Source organism: Podarcis filfolensis, assembly GCF_964270895.1.
Source record: "Podarcis filfolensis genome assembly, chromosome: 12".
NCBI lineage: Eukaryota > Metazoa > Chordata > Lepidosauria > Squamata > Lacertidae > Podarcis > Podarcis filfolensis.
Window position 1 is genome coordinate 8,181,019 of NC_139614.1, and position 23,333 is coordinate 8,204,351.

Consider the following 23,333-nt stretch of genomic DNA (forward strand, 5'->3'; position numbering starts at 1 on the left):
CCCACTCTCTTGAGGGCCCCCCAAAAAATTAAAGGAAAAAATGGATGTACAGTCATACCTCGAGATAAATATGCTTCAGGATAAGTATTTTCGGGTTCCGCTCCATGGTGACCCGGAAGTAACGGAGCACGTTACTTCCGGGTTTCGTCGCTTGTGCATACGCAGACGCTCAAAATGACGTCACGCACATGTGTGGAAGCGGCGAAACATGACCCGCGCATGCACAGACATGCTGTCACGGCTTACGTTCTATTCAGGATGTGAACGGGGCTCTGGAATGGATCCCGTTCGCATCCTGAGGTACCACTGTACATTTCCAAAATATAAGATAAAAAAAACAAAAAACCTACATACAGCAACAGTGTTTTGTGTTGTGTAGGCTCCTATGATGTAAGTAATGGGCCCCGTCTGCTAGCCTGCTCCCTAAAATATCACTGGTTTGCTCCTTTCTATACATAGGGTGCCTACATTCTGCATGTGCAAATGGCTCTAGATACCTATTAGGTCCATAAATTACCATATAGCATATATTCAACACAAAAACCAGTGACAATTTTTTGTTGACAAAGGACAGCTGAATATATAAAGGGCCCCATTACCTTCAGTAGCCTAGGGCCTCATCAAACCTAAATCCAGCCCTGTTGGAGACATAGGAGCCAACTCCTAGGGACCAAGGTTCCTTCACCACCAGGAGCACCCATAAAATATTTGAGGGTGCCACCTCACCCCCAGTTGATAGGCATTGCCATTCAAATGGTGTGTGCCCGCTGCATCTTGGGATCAATTATGCAGCGTGGGACTCCCCATCCCCCAATATTTTATTCAAGTTGGCATCTCTGCTTGGTGAGTTTCTGCAGCTACTGCCTGGTGGGGCCTATCAGTGAGAGATCCCACCAGAAGGCACTATGCCCAATACCCCATCAAACCTGGAGCCAGTTTTGCACCAATCAAACAACATCAAGAATGAATTTTCCCCATAGCATTATTAATAACAGGTGGGTGGATTTTTTTACACAGTAAAAATGGACATTGGGGTGGATCTCAGCTCTACAGAAAGGCAAATGAGTGGCACATATTGCCATGGGAATAAAAGGAAACTCCTCCACAACTGTTAAGGCAATCCCAAATATATATATATTTTTAAAATGAGGCTTTTGGAGTCAGCTGGCATTTTCCCCACAAGAGGGAAATAATGTGCAAACTTATCTGCCAAATAACACTCAATATTTTAATTTTTTAGAGAGAGAAAGATTGCATTTTTATGAATTGCAAATTTAATCAATAGATTAATCAGCTAAAAATCTGATGATTAATCAATTACAATTCCTTTAGGCTGCAGCTCCAATCTTAACGCAAATTAATCAATAAATTAATTAACTAAAAATCTGATGATGATCAATTACAATTTCTCTCACTTGGTTGCAGCACTAATCCTAATGAACTAGCTTCACTAATATGATTGTTTCTAGAACATTCATTTTATATTTCTCAGCTACCTTTTAAGTTTTCGTTGTTCTGCTGAAAGGTAGCATATAAATGTTTTTAACGTTTATTTAGAAAAATCTTGAATTTACCATGCATTGATTTTCTTTTGTTGTGTCAGGCATGGAGGCAAAATATACATATTTAAAATGTATAGATACCTTCCCCTTCCCCCAAAACAGACTGCGACAAAAAATAAATAAATTAAGATTTGCCCATTTATCTTCTGCAGATACGGGTAGTTGGATGTGTCTGGTTGTAGGATGGGAATGTGTAATCAATTACACTCAGGAATTCTTTGAAATAATGCAGTGCTGACAGACATACACAGTTGGATGGGCGTCTTCATCTGCAATCCACTCCTGTCCACTGTCAAGTCCATGCATCTCACTATCAAACAAAATTCACTGGCCAGAATTGGCAGAAGTAACCAAAGTCCAGACTAATTGGCTCCATCCTTGAGACACCAATTATCTGCATTAGAAACAGGAGCTGGTGGATTAACACAGCGCCCTAATTTAACAGTGGAATCCTATGCATGCTTACTCAAAATAAGGCTGTTTACTCCGAGTTAAGTGGTTATAGCAAATTAACCTCTCTTGCCCAGATCCATCCAACGACATTGGATTGGGCTCAACCCATATTTATAGATATCCACACACTTGGACTCCAGAAACACTAGCACTATAATTATTACAAGAAACAACAAAGGAATGGCATCTTGTGAATCTAACACTAACTGAGAAGGAATTCCTGCACCGCAATTAAGTCCTCCAATTGCCATTTCGGGATTCGGCGTTCCGCTCCACCCCACCCCCCCAATGCACATTATTTGCAGCAATGAAAAATGAGGAAAGCTTGGCATGGTACGGAGGGATTGCAAATGAATGACAGCTGGAAGATAGATTCTGAAAGGGTCTCTGAATACTTGGTGCCAATTGGCCTTAAAGCCAATGTCGGCATTTGCGGGGGGTGGGGCAGAGGAATATGCTGGGAAATAAAACTCACTCTGGTTTTAATGACAAGAGCAGGGAAGGTTTAGGTAGCTAAAGAGGAAGAAAAACCACTTTTGAAGTTATCCCATCAATAACCGTCATTTATAAGAAGTTCGTCTCCCATCCAAAGATCACTTGCACTCCCCCTGTCTTCATAAACCAAGACACAGTCCATGCGCAAGTCTTGTTCCGGCCTCTCCCCCACAGGGAATGCACAAGCCATGCGAGAAGCCCAGCCGCTCTGCTTTTTCTATTAACACTCCCGGTCAAGCTGCACTCCTTCTCATGGCACCACATGGAGTGCTATTCCATTTATATAGTCCTTCGGGGGGATTTACTCTCCAGCTGCACTGCTAGAAGCCGCCTGTCCATTCTGCTCCAGGGGTGGCACCTGTCCATTTTCCTTTGCTGCCTGCTTTATTTTTTAATAACCAAGAGGGGCTCTTTCCGCCCGCTGCCCATATCCCTTTTCACGTATGCAGTGCCACGCAGGCAAACCCATTTTGTGTGTCTGCCTTTTTGCTATTGTTATATTCTGAACATGGCCCCAGATACCACTCCTCTCTTCCCTGACAGCTGCCGGCTGCTGACAGACCTGTGATCAAATGCACACAGGTTTGGGCAACGTGGCTGGCGCAGTTGCAGAAATGTATCAGTAACTATATTCAACCATGGGGAGCGGAGACAAATGCAGAAATCATACCCAATCACACCAAGAAATTTATACCCAAGCACGTGAAACGTCTGAGAAGCATCAAGAAAGCAACATAAAGTGTCTTGGCATTTCTTTGAAATTAAAGGTGGCATACAAATAATTCATATATATATATATATATATATATATATATATATATATATATATATATAAAATAAGCATGGGGTGGGGTTAAACCAACAGTATGAAATATCCTGCAAACAAAAAGTTGGGCAAAAGAAGAATTAAAAAGTTTAGCTCTAGAGTTTTCTGAATATAAAGTGTCCTCTATGCACGTAAACATAATTATACAGGTCCTGACAGTTTAAACCAGTATTTATTTTTTTAAATGAACCAAGCATTTAAAAGTGACTCTCACCTGGACAGGAATAGTTTCCCCTGAAGGTTAAGATCAGCCGCACAGTCATCTGACTGACAATTCCTCTCAAAAACAGTCTATGAGAATTAAGAAAATAACGTTACTGGGAAGGGGAAAACAAGAAGACCAAATAATCTCTGTTTCATATGCTGCGGGATCTACTTTTGAAAAATTAGATACAGTGGTACCTCGGGTTAAGAACTTAATTCGTTCCGGAGGTCTGTTCTTAACCTGAAACTGTTCTTAACCTGAAGCACCACTTTAGCTAATGGGGCCTCCTGCTGCCGCTGCGCCGCCGGAGCATGGTTTCTGTTCTCATCCTGAAGCAAAGTTCTTAACCCAAGGTACTATTTCTGGGTTAGCAGAGTCTGTAACCTGAAGCGTCTGTAACCCAAAGTACCACTGTATTGCTATGATAGATTTTGTTGTGTGAATGGTGCCACAGACCCTCTGGGCGGGTTACATGGGGTCCACGGAACACCTCTTATGAGCCACTGTCAAGTTGTGCTGACATAACCAAGTTAAAAAGCAAATGATAATTTGAATCAGCCTTAACACATGGTCTGAAAGAGAGTTTGGAGATTTGAAACCTCAAAAATTAAGGCTCATAAAGGAAGTTATAAATAAAAAGCATCTCTTTGAAACTTATCAAATGCAAAGCATTACACATGACATTCTTCACCTTTCCTTGATAAGTAGGCTTTTCCTTGCATCTAGTGATGGCAAAGAACCAGTTGATCTTTACTGCACAGGTTCAGACTCTTGGCTGTTTGTAAAGCACGTCTAATAGAACACATCCCATGAATCCCAATGCAAGCACCTGATTTCATCTCACTGATGACAAGTAATTAACATTCCTGAACACTTTACTGGGATTTAACTACAGACACAGGTTACAAGAAGACAAAGTAACGGGCAGAGTACTTCCATCGAGAGTCATAGGAGGTGAAGCAAATGGGGGCGAATTCCTCAGGAGCTATAAATGTAGAAGAAGGAATCCTTCTATTAAACAAACCAGGCACGCTCTTGCAAGAGGTGAACAGGAACAGCTGTAAAATTCCTTGACCTGCCAAGAAAATGTTCCATTTCATGGGGCGAAGGGTCAGTATTGGGTAGCAGATAAGGGGCAACGCAGGCACAAAGCCCTGCGCAGCCAAACCAGGCTGCTGCAAGATAAATGATAAATCAGAAAAGGAGCAGTGCTTTCTTTCCCCTGTAAAAAAGTTGCCTGTGTTCACCAGGTTCATGGTGTTTCACTTTCTGAATCCACCATCCTTTTCACAGGGGGTGCACTGCGGCACCCCCCAAAATGTCTGCCACTTGACCAGACACAGCCGTCTGCCCTGTCGCATACACACGGGCTCACAGAGGTCCCTTCTGCCCAACATTTTTCCTTTTTCCCTTCTTCCACACCCACTGAAAGCTCCAGGAAGCAGAAGAACCATAGAGGTGGAAGCGACCACAAGGGTCACCACAATATTTGAAGGCAGGGAGGTGCTGGTATTGTGTACCACTGAGTATTGCCAGAACAAAAGCACTGAAAAGGAGCATAAGTACTTCATACATCTCATTTATAAGCACTTGACTTGGCCATACAGCTGAACCTGCAGAAAGCAGTTGATGGGCACTGAGTTTGACTCTATTGGTTTGCCATGCTGCTGAGTTCTCATAGGGAACTAAATTGCACGGCTGATCCCTGCAGAAAGCAACTTTGCCAGTTCTGTGCTCTGCATTTTGCCTAGATTTTCAGCTTGTTGGACTCTTGGGAAGTGCTGTGCAAGGGACTTGCTTGATAGGTGGGTGGAGCAACCCATCTGCCAATCACATGACCTCTGTTACAAAGGAGAAACCAAAAGCCGCTGCCCCAGTCTGCATAAGTGAATGGTTTTGCAAATACTCAAGTCACATTTTGCATAAAGGCAATGGCCGTTCTGTACGGTTTTGTTGCTTAAGTTACCGTATTTTTCGCCCCATAGGACGCACTTTTTCCCCTCCAAAAATGAAGGGGAAATGTGTGTGCGTCCTATGGGACGAATGCAGGCTTTCGCTGAAGCCTGGAGAGTGAGAGGCGTCGGTGCGCACCGACCCCTCTCGCTCTCCAGGCTTCCCGCAGATCTCCGCAAGCCGTGGGAGCCCGTGCCAGGCTCCCACTGCTTGCGGAGAGTTGCCTGCATGCCGAAGGCTGGACACGCTGAGCCCAGCGCACCCAGACTTCACGCACCTCTCCGCAAGGCGCGGGAGCCCAGCTCTGGGCTCCCACTGCTTGCGGAGAGTTACCTGCATGAAGAAGGCTGGGCGCGCTGAGCTCAGTGCGCCCAGACTTCCCGCACCTCTCTGCAAGGCGCGGGAGCCCTGCGCTGGGCTCCCGCTGCTTGCGGAGAGTTGCTTGTTCTGGGGGTTGGGGTTGGGGGAAGCTCAGGCTTCCCCCGCCCCAGCCCCGCGCCTGGGGGGGAAATAATTTTTTTCCCCTTTATTTCCCCCCCAAAAAACTAGGTGCGCCTTATGGGATGGTGCGTCCTATAGGGCAAAAAATACAGTAATTAACTGCAGACCTTTCAAAGTCAGAAATGCTTCTAGACACTTTCTTGTTCAAGTCATGACTAAATTACTTCCAAGCCTATCAGTCTGGCTTTCCCTCCCACATGCAGGCCTGATTCATTAAAGGACAGACCATTTGAAAGCCCAGTTCAAGCCAATTGTATTTGAAAGCTGGGTGGGATCATGTTTAGATTTCCTGGCATGGGAAGGGTCTATTTCACTGCCAACTTTGGGTTCACTCTGACCACTGAATTCCAACATGAGAAGCCAGGCAAGTATATGTGGGTGGGTCTGGATGCATTAGGGATTCCACTCAACCAAAGTATGGGGGGGCATTATATTCAATTAGACCAAAGGGGAGGGGTAGGGGAAAGCAGTTTCCTGTAATAAAGGCAAGATCTGTATCTTGGACATATTGGGAGTAACACTGACAACTTCTCCTCTGCTCTACCCAACATCAGAGTACATTCTCAGCATCAAATAATTTTACTCCTACATGTGGCAGATGTTCTGAAGGATAATGAACAGTGCTGTGCCTGTGAAACTGGTCACTGCCTTCCCTACCCCTCGTGAAATTCCTCTGTTGCCATCCTGAATGATATCAGGACTGGTCTACAAAGCGTCCTATCTGCTCCCCAGCCGCTTCCTCACAGAGAGTTTCCACAGTGTGCTGTAACCTTTGCTTGCTCTGGGACTTCTCCCTATTGTGTGGAGAGTTTTCTCACCATCCTCAAACCTGACGCGGTGCTGGCTTAGGACGCTCTCTCTATGATAAGGAGCAGCCGAGCCGTAACCAGTGTCTGGCCTGGAAGACACATCCCACAAGCTCACCTCCCTGACAGTAAAACTACAGCAATAATAAAGCAAATAATCACGTGCCGCTCTTTCATGACACTCAAAACCATCAGACTGAGGCTTCCACCTCCAAGTTTTTAATGTGTGACATTTTAATGTATTTTTAATCTTTGTTGGAAGCCGCCCAGAGTGGCTGGGGAAGCCCAGCCAGATGGGTGGGGTACAAATAATAAATTACACTGGTACCTCGGGTTACATACGCTTCAGGTTACATACGCTTCAGGTTACAGACTCCACTAACCCAGAAATAGTGCTTCAGGTTAAGAACTTTGCTTCAGGATGAGAACAGAAATTGGGCTCCGGCAGCGCGGCAGCAGCAGGAGGCCCCATTAGCTAAAGTGGTGCTTCAGGTTAAGAACAGTTTCAGGTTAAGTACGGACCTCCAAAACGAATTAAGTCCTTAACCTAAGGTACCACTGTATTATTATTATTATTATTATTATTATTATTATTATTATTATTATTATATCTGCCTAATGGAAGGCAGAAACCTAAATTGATTCCACACTAGAATAGCCTTTCAACCTGCCTACTTGAACCTTAAGGACATCTGTGGAGGTCCCTCCTGCTCAAATTCAGGTGGTGGCAAGAAAAGAGCAGGCCTTCTCAGTGTTGGCCCCCTCCCTTTGGAATGCTCTCCTCAGGGACGCTTGCATGGTGCTTGCTTTACAACCCTTGGATGCCGGATGAAGATCTGCCTTCTCCTCATACTTTTTAGTATCTTAATAGATTTAGCTGTAGCAGTAGCAGGTTTTTTTGTGCTTTAGAGTGCCATCTTTCTCAGCCAGTAATGTTAATATTCTGAATGGGGATTTTGTGTTTAGTCCTCTGTTTAAGTGGGAATGTTGTCATTGATGTTGATTAATGTGTTTCAGGAAATTGTTCCTTGCAGTGTCGTGTGCAGTTTTGCCTAGAGGCATCTTGTATTAGGTAATACCTAAATGCAAAAAATAATAATAATAGCATCCCCAATCCATAGTTTTTGTGGAGCAAAACAACAAACACCATGCCAAGTCTAAAACCTTACAATTCCCCCCCCCCAACATGTTTAAAGTTATTTCATTTGACTTTGGTTTACAAAATTACAGGCTGTAAGAAAAACTGCCCAGTGACAGCAGCCACGTTCCTCAGGAAACCCTCACACACTTCTGCCCTCTGGCAAAAGCGGGATTCAGTTAAGATTCATTTACTTGTACCAGTTGGAAGCAGCTATTTTTAACAATATGAAATTTGGAATACAGATGGGAGACCAGTCTTCTGAAAAGGCAGCAAGTGAATACCCAACATCTTATTCATCATAGTTCATTCTGATCATCTGCTTGAAGGTTTCTTTTTTTAAAAAAATAGTGTGTAATATACGGTGGTGATTAAAAACAAATACAAGTTATGGGGCAAGGGGAGGTATTTGTGCAACCACACTTATGCAGCAGTAAGGACTAGAAATATTGTACAGTGCTCAGAAAGACTGAATGCAAGCTCTCAGACTGCCTGTCCCTCAATAAATACATGATTGCAACAATCTCCTTTCTAAATCTGGTGTTACCTGGCATGGTAAATGTTATGTATTGAAGTTCTCACCCTGGCCACCAGGAGTATCATATATATAGTTTTCACTTAGGTCCACGTCAGTTACTTTAGGCTGGAAAATCTGGGTTGTTGTTGCTACAATGTTGACAGCCGGCTGCCTATAAAAGCAGGCCGGCTGAGCTGTTTGCTGTTCAGTTCTGTTCCAGCTTACAAATAAAGAGCTGCTTTGGAGAAATTGCTGCGTCGTCTGCTGTGCCTACCCACTAGTAAAGGGTAAAGGGACCCCTGACCATTAGGTCCAGTCGTGACCGACTCTGGGGTTGCGGTGCTCATCTCGCTTTATTGGCCGAGGGAGCCGGTGTACAGCTTCCGGGTCATGTGGCCAGCATGACTAAGCTGTTTCTGGCCAACCAGAGCAGCGCATGGAAACGCCGTTTACCTTCCCGCCGGAGCGGTACCTATTTATCTACTTGCACTTTGACGTGCTTTCGAACTGCTAGGTTGGCAGGTGCAGGGACCGAGCAACGAGAGCTCACCCCGTCACGGGGATTCGAACTGCCGACATTCTGATCGGCAAGTCCTAGGCTCTGTGGTTTAACCCACAGCGCTACCCGCATCCCATGCCTACCCACTATTTAACAGTAAACATGAGCTTGAGTGCAAAGAAGGGAACAGCAGTTCTTTCCATCCTAGATTCTCCTGGTGTTGTTATTTATCCATTTTTAACAGGAAGATCATTTGGTATCTCACCTGGTTTCTCTGAGCCATCTTCTGCCCTCTCTTCCATCGAAGAACAGGCTTGAGTGAAGGCAATTCCTTTTCCTCCTTTGCCGTGATATGGTCTCCAAGATCATATGCAGCTTCAAATACAATTGGTGATATCACATCTTTGACCCTTCTCTGTAAGATTAAATTATACAAAGAGAGTGTTGTATAAATCAAAGCATAGACCGGGATGCTCAGTGAATACCAGAAGCGACGTAGCTTCGCCTTCTTCTTCCTTTCCTTCTCATCCACTCATCCACTTCCTTCCCCAGTCCACCTGCTCCACCCAACAACGAAAAGATGGTATCTTCAAATTTCAGTCAGAAATATGGGGTTGCAGAACTATGGTTAAGCAACCCAGCATCTCTACTCATAATTACGCTTCAGAAGGATTTGTTCTTTCAAACATAAATACACATTCATACACAAATGTGTGAGGCATTGGGGAAAGCCATTTTAGCAGAATAATGTATTGTATTGCAATCTGCCAGTCAAATGATAGATTCAGACATGGAACTGAGAATAAATTGATTATTCTCCTATGATAATGCAAGGGAATTTGGGTGGTGCCGCAATGGAAACCCCCCAGCTATTTTTCCTGAGACATCCTGGTCATTTGCTCTCTGTTGGAACACAGGTGAGATGAAGGATCCTCTTCTGTCACCATTCCAGTGGAATTGTGGGGCGGCTGGGGCAGATCCATAGCTGTCAACTTTCAGATTTGAAAATAAGGGATCAGAAGCCTCAAAAATAAGGGATCAGCAGCCTCACCTGTCCCGGGGACAGTCTACGGGATATCTAACAATCCGGGATAGCAGCGGGAAATGGCGCTGGAATAAGGGAATTTCCCGCAAAAAAAAAAAAGGGAAGGTTGACAGCTATGGGCAGATCCTGCGCTTCACTTCAGACTGCAAATTGTCTAGGTTGGCCTGGGATCAGTAAAACATTTCTTTCTGCAGCAGACCTGCGTATTAATGAGCTAATGTAAGTGAGGTATGAATCAACCCTCGGAGTATTTACACACAAATTAGACTCCTAAACTCACTTCAGTTGCTATCAGAGTGAAGCTATGGAATGGCACCTACTGGCCAAAAGTAGATAGGGATACTTTGAGGGAAGAACTTGCTGTCATCATTTGTTCAAAGCAGCTTGGTGTGGTGGAGTTTTGAGAGTTGAGAGCTACATAAAGCATTTGGGAAGTGTAAGATGTGGCTTGGCATGCCAAGAGCTTATTAAATTAAAAATAACATTTGGAAGAGTAGCTGGCAGCTCCACCAGGCAACCTGTTATGCTCATTGCCTGCAGTTAGTGCATTATCCTAACATTTGCTAGGGAACAAAGAATAACAAGCAATTAAGCATGCCCTTTGTAGCATCCAAGTCCTGGTTCTCTTTATCTTCCGCCACCGGTTGTAGATGAGGTGGAACGACATATTGAGAAAAGAAAAACAGAAGCAGATATTGGGTTGCACCCACCCACAAGGGGTTTACAGAACTTTCAGTAGACAATAAAAACAGTGCTCGTTATGAGAGAAAAGGTAGGGTAATGAAACACACACATGCACACACAAAAACAACAATTTAAGCCAGATCTTAGTCCTCAACTGCAACCTTCTGAGAAAGCCATTTCCGACTCAGGAGGAGAGGGGGTTGCGGGCAAAACCCCCTCCCACCCTCGCGGGGGCTGGCCCTTTGCCCCCGCGAGACCCAGGGAATTCCCGGGGTGTGCCTCCCAATCGGCCCGCCAATCGGCGGGCCAAAGGGGGCGTGGCCAAAGCCATACTTAAGGCCAGGCACGCCCCGGGATCTCCCTCTTCCCCTCCTTTCGTCAGCTGTGAGGTTTTTCCTGAGGTTTTGTCAGCTGTGAGATTCTGGTTCAGCGCTTCAGGATACCTGGTGAAGTATTTGGGGCGCGTTGGGGGCTTGGATCGGGGCGAGCTGCCGGAGGCGCAGTTTCTGCCCATTGGAGGCTTTTCCCCTGTCGTCCGTTTATTTTGCGGTGCAGTCTATCTCACACACAGGGCAGGCGCAAAGCGCTCGGCACCTTTTTCCCTGTTAACTCTGCCAGATCTACCTCCCTGCCCCGGTGCTTCGCTGCCCTTACCATATTAAAGCCGGCTCCCTTCTCCTTTTCGCCTATTTTACCTTCCCTCCTGCTAAAAACTCCAGCTGCCCCTGCCTGCTCCCTTCCTTTCCGCTTGCTTACCTTACTGCCTGCTGCCTGCTAACTCCGATCAGCGTGCTGGGCTGCATTGTTGCTAGGGATATCGTTGCTCCACGCTGCTGCGTGACAGGCATTGGGAAGCTTCAGTGGCCATTTTTAGTGAGGGCACCGGCGCCATCTTAGGTGCACACGTGGCTGAAGCGGGGGCGGCCATCTTTTGTCAGGGCACAGGGTAAGGATCCCTTGTCGCCGCCATTTTGCATCACCACCCACTGAAGCCGAGGCAGCCATTTTAAGTGAGGCACGGGCATTGGCAGGACAATTTTAAACAAAAAATTGTGGCTCTGAATTTCAGTTTCGCAGCGGTTTTTTCTTTTTCTGTTATTTGGGTTGGTTTTTTTTCCATTATTGGGGTTATAGGAGGAACGGTTGGGGATTGTTGCAGGTATTAATATTACAGGGTTCTCCTGTGAGTGAGGCAGTGCTGAGTGCCAGCAAATATTAGGCGTCGCTTTGAGGATCAGTAGGGGATTATTGCAGGCATTAATATTACAGGATTCTCCTGTGAGTGAGGCAGGCTGAGTGCCAGCAAATATTAGGCGTTGCTTCCCCTTGAGATCCTCAGTCCTTTGCGCAGAGGTTTCAAAGTCGGACAATTCTATAGCCAGAAAACAGTCAGGCTGCCTTTTCCTGGTGGTGGATAGCAGCAAACTTCGGGGGGACACTGCCACCTAGTGGCCGGAAATATATAGGCAGCGCTGTTGTAAGGTATCCTTTTAAAGCGTTTATTTTCAGTGGAGCAGCTAGAAGTTAGTTGCAGGCAGGTTGCCTACTTCCCAGTTGCGTGTTGATATTGATTATATATATAGATTAATTAATCAGCAATTATAATAATTATATAACAATTAAAATAAATAAATAAATTAAAGAAAAAAGGGGGGAGAAATAAAATTAAATAAATAGACAAATAAATAAAGTAAATAAATAAATAGATAGATAAATTAATTAATTAATTAATTACTAAAAATTTAAAATTTGGTACAAATAACAGATTATAATAATAATAATTATAAAATAATAATAATAATAAAATAATTAAAATAAACCATTAACCTTAAAAATAAATAAATAAATAAATAAATAAATAAATAATAAAAAATAAAATAACAATAACAATAAATAAATAAATAAATAATTTTTTTTTAAAAATAATAATAATAAATAAATAAATAAATAAATAAAAACCTTAATATTTTGCCAGCGTAGATCATACTGAACTTGCTGTCTTTCTGTTGGTTGGTATCTCGCTTGTGAGTTAGGAATGGCTTCCCATGGTGACCAGCAGCCTTCCACCTCTGGCACCCAGCCCGCATCCAATAGTTCTGGGGGCGCACAGTTACCGGCCATGCCCTGCGACCCTCAGGCTTTTGCTCAATTTTTTATGGCTTTCGAAACCTTTTACAGACAATGCAGGCCTAGGGGAGCGCTAGCGCTTCCAGCACTGGAACCATCACAAGAGGTGATACCTGATACTCCCCCTAATAACCAAGGGCGGCAGAGCACTGCGACAATTACTGTGGGCAACTCACATTCTGCGCCCACTGTAGCAAGCCGCCCTAATACTCGGGCTCAGACAGCTATCGCTAGGAAGACAGGCCATAGCACGGGTAAAGGGAAGGCACCAGCAAAGGGTCCCGGTAAGGGGAAGGCGGCTGCCAAGGGAACCAGCTGCAACACCCTCTCACAGCCTGTAGACATTCCTAGTGTTTTTCAGGATCAACAGCCCCATCACAGCTCGACAGAGGAAAGTGCGTGTTCCGGCTCGGAAGGGGAGCAGCTGGAACCCCCAAGTGTTCAGCCCGCGGCCAGCACTAGCGTGCCAAGTAACGAGGCCCAAGGGGGTAAGAGAAAAGCCAAGAGGAAGCATACGTCGGCGAAGAGGAAACGGAGCAAGCAGTCTGAAACCGAGGATGAATCGGGTACGTCTTCCTCCGAATCGGATACTGAGGACCACATGGACGGGTACTGGGGGATTGGCGAGACTAATCACGGGATCCCGCTTTGGGCACATGAAAGGAGGGCCAACTCCCACCGCAAAACTTTCAATGGCGTGTTGGAATGGAGGGATGGAGCGTTGGTCGAGGATGTAAAAATATCCACCAACCAGGCCACTGATTTCATACTGGGGAACCATCTGTCCCAAAAGAAGAGGAATAAGATCCTCAACGGGGACTATGTCGATATCTTTACCCTTCTCCCCCCTGCCAAGCTAACGGGAAAGGGCGAAAGGAGGCGCACCTATGGCAAAAGGAGGTATAGAACGCCTAGGGCGGAACGCACTTTTGAGAATTGGTTAGATGGGTACCAGGTCTTCATGGGAGTCGTTTGCGCCGCTTATCCCCGGCGATCTATGGATTTAGTGGCCTACCTGGCTCACGTGAGACGGGCGCACTCTCTCGCAGGAGAGAACGCTGCTTTAACGTATGATGAGAATTTCCGTAGGAATGCCTCTCTTCTGCCGTCCACCCGTTGGGACCTAACCGATCCTAATTACTGGGGAGAGGACGTCAATCCCTACATTGAAAAGAAAAACCTGGACCCAACCAAAGCGGGTAAGACTGAAGCAAAACGGCGGCGACAGTGCTGGGAGTTCAATCGGGGTGTGTGTGCTCGCCCCTTTTGTAAGTATACCCATGAGTGCGAGCGGTGCTGGGGAAACCACCCCGCCTCCTCGTGTTTTAAGAATAAAAAGCAGCCCTTTCGGGGGGGCAGGGGGTACTTCCACGGCGATGCCAGAGGTGCCCCCGGACCCTCCCACCAGGGACCCGGTAGCCGCCAGTAATTACAACCTCGGTCTAGCTTCCTCCCCTATTCGTCTGCAGCCCCTAAAAACTATGCTTGATCAATATCCCGACAGAAAAGCGGCACAATACCTCTGGGAGGGGTTTTCGACGGGGTTCAGAATCCCCGTGGCTTCCTCCCCGAGCACTGGAGAGCCACAGAATCAAAAGTCAGTTAGGGAAAGACCTGATATAGTAAAAAAAAAGATAGAAAAAGAAATTAAAGCGGGGAGGGTCGCAGGCCCATTTACCGATCCTCCAGTGGTAGGACTTCACCTTTCCCCTCTGGGCATTGTACCAAAAAAGGCCCCGGGGGAATTCCGTATGATCCATAACCTCTCTTACCCTAGGGGGCACTCTGTTAATGACGCAATCCCCCAGGAACTTTGTACAGTGAAATACGCCTCCTTTGATAAGGCAGTAAAAATGATCCGCAAGTTTGGGCAAGGGGCCCTTTTGGCCAAGTGCGACATTGAGTCGGCGTTCCGCCTTCTCCCAGTACATCCCGATGATTTCCGTTGGTTGGGTTTTAGATTTGAGGGGGCGTATTTCATTGACAAAGCTATGCCGATGGGCTGCTCCGTAGCCTGCGCTGCCTTTGAGACCTTCAGCACGTTCCTTGATTGGGCCTTACGCCACAGGACTGGATCGTCTGGGGTGTCTCATTACCTGGATGATTTTATTTTGGTGGCAAATAGTGCCCAACGGTGCTCTGCCCTCTTGGAGGCTTTCACTACCTTGGCTGGGGAACTGGGGGTGCCCCTGGCCGCCGAAAAAACGGAAGGTCCAGCAACTACTTTAGTCTACCTGGGCATCGAGTTAGACACAGTGGCCCAAACATCTAGGTTGCCCAAGGAAAAACTGGCTGCCCTTAAGGCTTTGATCGAACAATTACTGCCACTAAGGAAGATTACCCTGAGGCAAATTCAGTCCCTTCTGGGTCACTTAAACTTCGCTTGTAGGGTGGTAGCACCAGGCCGCCCTTTCTGTGGCCGCTTGGCCAGATTGGCAGCGGGACTCAGAGCACCCCAGCACAGGGTTCGTCTCTCCAAAGAAGTTAAGGCAGATTTGGGTGTCTGGCTTCGATTCCTTGACAAATACAACGGGATATCCTTATGGCAAGATTCCATGGCGCTCGAGACAGACTTCCAGGTCCAGTCTGATGCTGCGGGGTCTTTGGGTTTTGGGGTATATTTTAGGGGCCAGTGGTGTGCACAGAAGTGGCCGGCTGAATGGCAGGGCCAGCCCATCACCCGGGACCTCACTTTCCTGGAGTTTTTCCCTATTGTAGTGGCAGTACACCTTTGGGAAGAGCAGTTTCGCAACCATAGGGTTTGTTTCAATACGGATAACCAGGCAGTAGTTGGGGTTCTGGCCAGACAGTCCGCGCGCTCCACCAGGGTAGGAAACCTTCTAAGATCCTTTGTCCTCCTGTGTCTGGAACGGAATATATATTTCTCGGCCAAATTCGTGCCTGGCGTTAATAATGACATCGCTGACGCTCTGTCTCGCTTTCAGATGGAGCGCTTCCGCTCATTAGCGCCGGACGCGGAGCCATCATCAATGCCTTTCCCGGAGCATCTCTGGAGTCTTGGGAACGCGAAGTGATCAAGGGAGTATTCGGAGCCGTGGCCCCTTCCACAATGAGATCATATAAAAAGGCTTGGGCCGATTTTTTAAAGTTTAGGAGGGGTATAGCCAGCACAAGGCAGCATTCCATTCCCACAACGAAGGAGGTTCTCCGTTACTTAGCTCACCTGAAACAGCTTGGCAGGGCACCAAAGACGCTTAACATTCAATCTGCAGGATTATCTTATTTTTGTAAAGCCTTTTTCGCCACCGACCCTTGCGCTGCATTTATCGTGCGCAAGTCTTTGGAAGGTTGGCGTAGGCAGCAACCTCCCGGATCAGATAAGAGGAGGCCCATAACTTATGATATCCTGACCCGGATTCACAAACTTTGCGAGCCATATGCTGGTCAAAATATGAAGCTCGCTTATTCTCGGCCGCTTACTCCATCGCCTTCTTTGGCGCCTTACGAGTCGGTGAGGTAGTCTGCGAGGGGGGTGACGCCCATTCCCAAAGGGGCATTATGTTAGGTGATATAACCCTCTCCGAGTCTGACCTCTTTGTTCGGGTCCGCAGCTCCAAGACTGACCAACAGGGAAAGGGGGCCCTACTTCGATTACCAGCGGCACAGGGCAAGGGTCCCTGTCCGGTTAGGGACTTGAGGCGCTTCCTATATTTAAGACCCAATGGCCCTGGCCCCCTTCTGGTACATGCGGATGGATCCCTCTTGGCCAGACACCAATTCACCCGTGTGATGCGCATGGCATTATCGGCGTGCGGACTGCCCGCGACCGAATTCGCGGCTCCTTTCGAATTGGGGCGGCCACCACTGCGGTGCACCTAGGGCTCTCCACCGAAAGGATAAAAGATCTGGGGAGGTGGAAATCGGATGCGTACAGAGTTTACGTCAGGAAGAATCTCTGACTAGCATGGGTGTGCCTGACCTTGGTCTTTTCTATCTATTGCCTTACAGGACGTAGGAAAGTACGCGTCTGGTTGGTGGGCCACAGCATAGTGCATTGGGCCAGGATGCGGGCCATAGACTCCGGGCTGGGGCAGAATTTGAACCTCCCTGAAAACGTGGAACTGGTTTGGATAGCGCGTAGAGGGATGCGTTGGAGTGAATTCAAGCTAGCAGTGATGACAAGAGCTGCCGCTCAGGGGCCACCCGATGCCTTGGTGGTACAATTGGGGGAAAATGACCTGGCGTACCGCAAAGCTATTGACCTAAGATGGAATATTTTTGATGATTTTGCGGAGCTGATGGCGGTTTACCCGAAAATGACTATCTTGTGGTCCTCGTTGCTTGAGAGGAGGACATGGAGGGATTGTGTGAGCCCGGTGGGGATCAATAAGGCAAGAAAGGTCTTGGAGCGGGCAGTGGAACGTAGAGTGGCGGCCCTGGGGGGGTGCATCATAGAGCACCCAGGCATCCAGTACAGCAACGATGCCCTCTACAGATGGGATGGCGTGCATCTGTCTGATGCCGGTAATGATTTGTGGTTGGGGGACATAGTGGCAGGGATTAGGAGTTGGTTACAGGGTTGAAGGTGTTGGCGGCGAGCGCTGCTCGAGTGGCGGTTAGGCATTGGCAGGGGTTAATTGTTATGCAAATGGACGGGGGGGAAGGAACTGCCATCACCTTCCCCCAATGGAAGGGGTAGTCTGTTAGAGGACTCCGGGGGGCGTTGCCTTGTCCGAAACCTGGGAAGGTAAGGGCCTCCGGCACGCCCCCGAGCGGTGACACCCGTGGGATCCTAGTTGGCGTACTTCAACAGGACCCCCACGGCTTGTGGGCAACCCCCCTCCCGGTCACCATGCCGGGTAGTCGATAGGTGCCAATGCCTAAGGCCAATACCTTCAATTCTCTAATCAATAAAGTTGTGGCCTTTTACGCCCATTAACCTTAATTAACGTGTCCGTGTCTTTATTTCACATGGGGGAGGGGACTTGCCACGCAAAGCCATTTCCGACTCAGGAGGAGAGGGGGTTGCGGGCAAAACCCCCTCCCACCCTCGCGGGGGCTGGCCCTTTGCCCCCGCGAGACCCAGGGAATTCCCGGGGTGTGCCTCCCAATCGGCCCGCCAATCGGCGGGCCAAAGGGGGCGTGGCCAAAGCCATACTTAAGGCCAGGCACGCCCCGGGATCTCCCTCTTCCCCTCCTTTCGTCAGCTGTGAGGTTTTCCCATCCCACCCACCCTTAGGCCCTTAGGCTTAGTCAGGTACGACCTTGCTATGGACTCCGGTTGGTCGCCGCAAGGGGCCTGGTAGGAATTTTTCCAAGTTGGCACACTTCTTGCCTTTTGGTTTTTTCGCCTACCTCGTAGCAATCGTCACAACTTCCTGGTATTGGCGGTTAGGCATTGGCAGGGGTTAATTGTTATGCAAATGGACGGGGGGGAAGGAACTGCCATCACCTTCCCCCAATGGAAGGGGTAGTCTGTTAGAGGACTCCGGGGGGCGTTGCCTTGTCCGAAACCTGGGAAGGTAAGGGCCTCCGGCACGCCCCCGAGCGGTGACACCCGTGGGATCCTAGTTGGCGTACTTCAACAGGACCCCCACGGCTTGTGGGCAACCCCCCTCCCGGTCACCATGCCGGGTAGTCGATAGGTGCCAATGCCTAAGGCCAATACCTTCAATTCTCTAATCAATAAAGTTGTGGCCTTTTACGCCCATTAACCTTAATTAACGTGTCCGTGTCTTTATTTCACATGGGGGAGGGGACTTGCCACGCAACAGTAGCTCAGGAGGAATGCATAAAAAGAAGCCCACTTTGCCACCTGCTTATTAGAGCACTAGGGACGTGGGTGGCACTGTGGGTTAAACCACAGAGCGTAGGACTTGCCGATCTGAAGGTTGGCGGTTCGAATCCCTGCGATGGGGTGGGCTCCCATTGCTTGGTCCCAGCTCCTGCCAACCTAGCAGTTTGAAAGCACGTCAGCGTGCAAGTAGATAAATAGGTACCGCTCCGGTGGGAAGGTAAATGGCGTTTCCATGGACTGTTCTGGTTCGCCACAAGCAGCTTAGTCATGCTGGCCACATGACCCAGAAGCTGTACGCCGTCTCCCTCGGCCAATAAAGTGAGATGAGCGCCGCAACCCCAGAGTCAGCCATGACTGGACCTAATGGTCAGGGGTCCCTTTACCTTTACCTTTACCTATTAGAGCACTGAGTAACTTTTTTCATTTTTTTCATTTTTTACAATCATTCCATTAACAATGAACTCAGGTGAGTGAGTGAACGCTGGTGAGAGTAGCAAAACAGGTCCTCTAAGAAGCAAGAGGGGGCCATCAGCATACTTGGAGAAAGTTTGAAATCTGCAGAAGTCTAAAAAAAAAAAATCTGTTTAAAAAAAAGCCCAAGAGAAGGTGAAAAACAGCTTGATAAGGACTGAGGACTAACTATGGGCAGTTGCCACAAATACTGAATTTCAATTGGAAAAGAAAAGTGGAAAACTGAGGAAGTGTGCCATAGAATGGCTTGCTTCAGCCCTTCACAGCAACTTACAGTAACCTGGAGGTGGCCAGAGATGGCTGGCACCCTGAGCAGGAATACTCCTATTTGCAGTCTTTGTTTTGATTGCAACTACTGTACATTTGTTTTTCACTCAGATTCCAGTATACAAGTGTCTAGAGAGCCAGTGTGGTGTAGTGGTTAAGAGCGGTAGTCTTGTAATCTGGGGAACTGGGTTCGCGTCTCCGCTCCTCCACATGCAGCTGCTGGGTGACCTTGAGCCAGTCACACTTCTTTGAAGTCTCTCAGCCCCACTCACCTCACAGAGTGTTTGTTGTGGGGAAGGAAGGGGAAGAAGAATGTTAGCTGCTTTGAGACTCCTTCGGGTAGTGATAAAGCAGGATATCAAATCCAAACTCTTCTTCTTCTTCTTCTTGAATCAATAAACTGGTGGTGAGGTTAAGCGGCGTCGTTTTCTTATAGGTCCATCATGTAGCTGAGAAAATCCCAAACAGCCCACCACTATCCCATGAGAAATACATGGCTTAAAATTAAAAAAAATTCTCCCACGAGCCCAAAATATCTAGGAAAGAGGAGGCTACTGGCCAAACCTGAGTGGTTAATTGCCATCGCCTTGCCTCCTTTCAATCAGACCCTGCACAGAGGGACAAGTCATCCCGCCATGTCTCTATAGAGGATGTAATTGGATCATTCAATTATTCCCAAATTACCACCCACATCCGTGGAGAGTGGCTGAAAAGAGACAAGCCCAGAGCAGAAATTTACCATGGAAAATCGCCTGCCCTTAGAGAAGGCTGCCTCCAGAAAAGAACACTGACTTGCTTTGGGTGGGTAGCGTAACTTGTTACTCGGGCATCCTGCACTGAAGAACCTGCACCAAGTGAGGTTTGGGATAGATGTCCTGCATAATTAAACATAAGTAAGCATAGCTGAGTGTCAGAATGAAGGATTCCAGCAATTTTAATTTGGGGGAAGAAATGGAGACAGTGAGAGATTTTACTTTCTTGGGCTCCATGATCACTGCAGATGGTGACAGCAGTCACGAAATTAAAAGACGCCTGTTTCTTGGGAGAAAAGCAATGACAAACCTAGACAGCATCTTAAAAAGCAGAGACATCACCTTGCCAACAAAGGTCCGTATAGCTAAAGCTATGGTTTTCCCAGTAGTGATGTATGGAAGTGAAAGCTGGACCATAAAGAAGGCTGATGGCCGAAGAATTGATGCTTTTGAATTATGGCGCTGGAGGAGACTCTTGAGAGTCCCATGGACTGCAAGAAGATCAAACCTATCCATTCTGAAGGAAATCAGCCCTGAGTGCTCACTGGAAGGACAGATCGTGAAGCTGAGGCTCCAATACTTTGGCCCCCTCATGAGAAGAGAAGACTCCCTGGAAAAGACCCTGATGTTGGGAAAGATGGAGGGCACAAGGAGAAGGGGGCGACGGAGGACGAGATGGTTGGACAGTGTTCTCGAAGATACCAACATGAGTCTGACCAAACTGCAGGAGGCAGTGGAAGACAGGAGTGCCTGGCGTGCTCTGGTCCAGGGGGTCACGAAGAGCTGGACACGACTAAACGACTAAACAACAACAAAACATAGCTGAGTGTCAGAATGAAGGATTCTGGCAATTTTAATTTGCAGGTGGGAGTAGCGTGCCCCAGTGAGAATCAACACTGCTATGGATGGTAAAAGCTTAATGCCACAGCTGCTGTTAAACAGCCGACCTATTGCGCTAGGAACACAAAAGCCAGTCAGCCAACCAAGCTACCACGCACACTGCCTTGCCCCCATAATTTAGGGGGTTGGGGCCATGCGACTTGCAAGGTACCCTCAGTCTAAGAGTAGCACTTCAGAGTTTCTTAATGACTTCTAAAGAGCCCCCCCCCATCATGTTTATTTATTTATATGAAAAGGATCTAGTTCCCACTCTTATTCTCTATGGGTCATGAGAACAGTGTACAGTGGCTCCTTGGGTTAAGTACTTAATTGGTTCCGGAGGTCTGTTCTTAACCTGAAACTGTTCTTAACCTGAAGCACCACTTTAGCTAATGGGGCCTCCTGCTGCTGCCGCACCGCTGGAGCACAATTTCTGTTGTCATCCTGCAGCAAAGTTCTTAACCCGAGGTACTATTTCCGAGTTAGCGGAGTCTGTAACCTGAAGCGTATGTAACCTGAAGCATATGTAACCCGAGGTACCACTGTACAAGTAAAAGAAAACCAAGGCACGATAGACAACATAAGCTGAAAACACAGGCACCAATAAAGCTAGACAGGCTCCAAAAAAAAACACAAAAGAATTTTCACTGCCCTAAACACAAGCAGGGAGAGAGCCATAAAAATATCGTGCAGGAGGGATCTCCAGAGTCAAAGGGCCACTGCAGAAAAGGTCCTATTCTGTATTGTCACCTTACAAGTACCTGCAGAGGCAGTGAGAAGGGCTCCTGCGGAAGATCTTAGTTCTCTGGCAGGGTTATAAAGAGAAAAGCAGTCCTTCAGATACCTGGCCCAAGCCATTATGGGCTTTATATATCAAAAGCAGCACTTTGCATTGCACTGGGACTGAGTAATCAGTGCTATTGATACACATTTTGGGTGGGGTAGGGTACCAGGAGTCCTAAATCTGTCTTTTAAATTCCAGCAACTTCTAAAGTGTGCTTTTGCTGGGTGCCGTTCTGCTTCACTTCTTTTGATGAAAGCTGTGGCAAGCAGAAGCTAGATTAATCGCATGTGTGGACGCTTCCCTCCAGAAAGCCCTAGGGAAATAGATCTCATATAGCCGCTTGTCTTTAATTAAAGCCTCCGAGTGCAGATTCTACACCAGCCATTCATTACAGCACATGTTCAGCTCTTTCAAGTGATCTCCTTGCAGATTACAGACTTTCCAGAGGACTGGCAGATTCAGTAAGGCAATACACAGCCAGTTCTAATGCAATGAAAATGGCACTTAGCTCAAAGAGGCTGAATAATTGTTCTTGGGATCAGTCTCTTTTTGGTGGATCGTTGCAGCTGAACCTCCCTGATTCTTTGATCAGATGTAGACAACATATACCATAAATGGTCATTAAAGCCTAAGGGCTTCTGCATATGCTGTATGTATGTTATTTTCCAGCCCAAAGCAATTGCTGCATTGACATTTTAGACACTACCAACAATGAGTGCAATCCAGAAAGCATGGATGTACAAGAGGCCGCCATTCATTTCAGCAGAATCTAAGCAGCTGTTTAAGTCCTACTAAATTTGGTAGAATTTAGAGCCCCTTCAAAGGCTACTAAAGCCTGTTCTTAAGTGCGTATAACTCCACAATAGCAATAGTAATGAGGTTTCCAGCAATCCTGTTTGCTTAATGTGCCGAGAAATGAATAAGCCTTTTAGCAGAACATGAAACCCTTTCACGGTGGAAGGAAACAAACCAGGAAGTCTTCCATTATTTATTCTTTTATTTCATAACATTTCTACGCCTCTTGATTGGTTGTTGTTTTTAATTAAAAAAAAACAACCCTTCAAAGTGGCTTACAAAAGATAGAACAGTAAAATCAAGAAAAATCCATAACCATACATTTAAACATATAAAAGTCAAAATACTAAAACAGATTAAAATTGCAGTCCCTAAACTTTCTAAGCATCTGGGTAGGCTTGTCTGGACAAGAATGATTAGTTATGGTTTCCTTGTTTTGTCCAAACTGAGAAACCATGGTTAAACCAGCATATTAAACGACTTATTCACGACTTATTTGGAAGCTGTTAAATTATAGTTTCCTGATTTAGATGAAATGAGAAACTATTGTTAATGGAAGACTTCCTAGTTTGCTAGCATAAGGGGAGAAACTACGGCTGCATTCATACTATACATTCCCCCAAAGACTCCTGGGAAATGTAGTTTACTGCTCACAGAGCTACAGTGCCCTTAACAAACTACATCTTTGGTGAATGTTGTATGCTTTAGATGCATAGTGTACGGTATATACAGCCTATGAGGCTGTGTGTGTGGCCAAAAGGCTCATTCATATCTTGCCTTATATTAAACAGGCAGATAAGATCATCCAAATATAGT

At 46.8% G+C, this 23,333-nt stretch overlaps 1 protein-coding gene across 1 annotated transcript in view; it reads right to left on the reverse strand.

Annotated features, from left to right (window-relative positions):
* ITGA9 (integrin subunit alpha 9) overlaps nucleotides 1–23,333 on the reverse strand; it is a 245,911-nt gene that overhangs the window by 89,511 nt on the left and 133,067 nt on the right. Inside the window, exons 16-17 of the mRNA XM_083577706.1 lie at nucleotides 9,221–9,370; nucleotides 3,551–3,627 (exon numbers count right to left, since the gene is read on the reverse strand). Of these exons, the coding sequence (XP_083433832.1) occupies nucleotides 3,551–3,627; nucleotides 9,221–9,370 (227 nt within the window). The remainder of the gene's footprint in view (nucleotides 1–3,550; nucleotides 3,628–9,220; nucleotides 9,371–23,333) is intronic.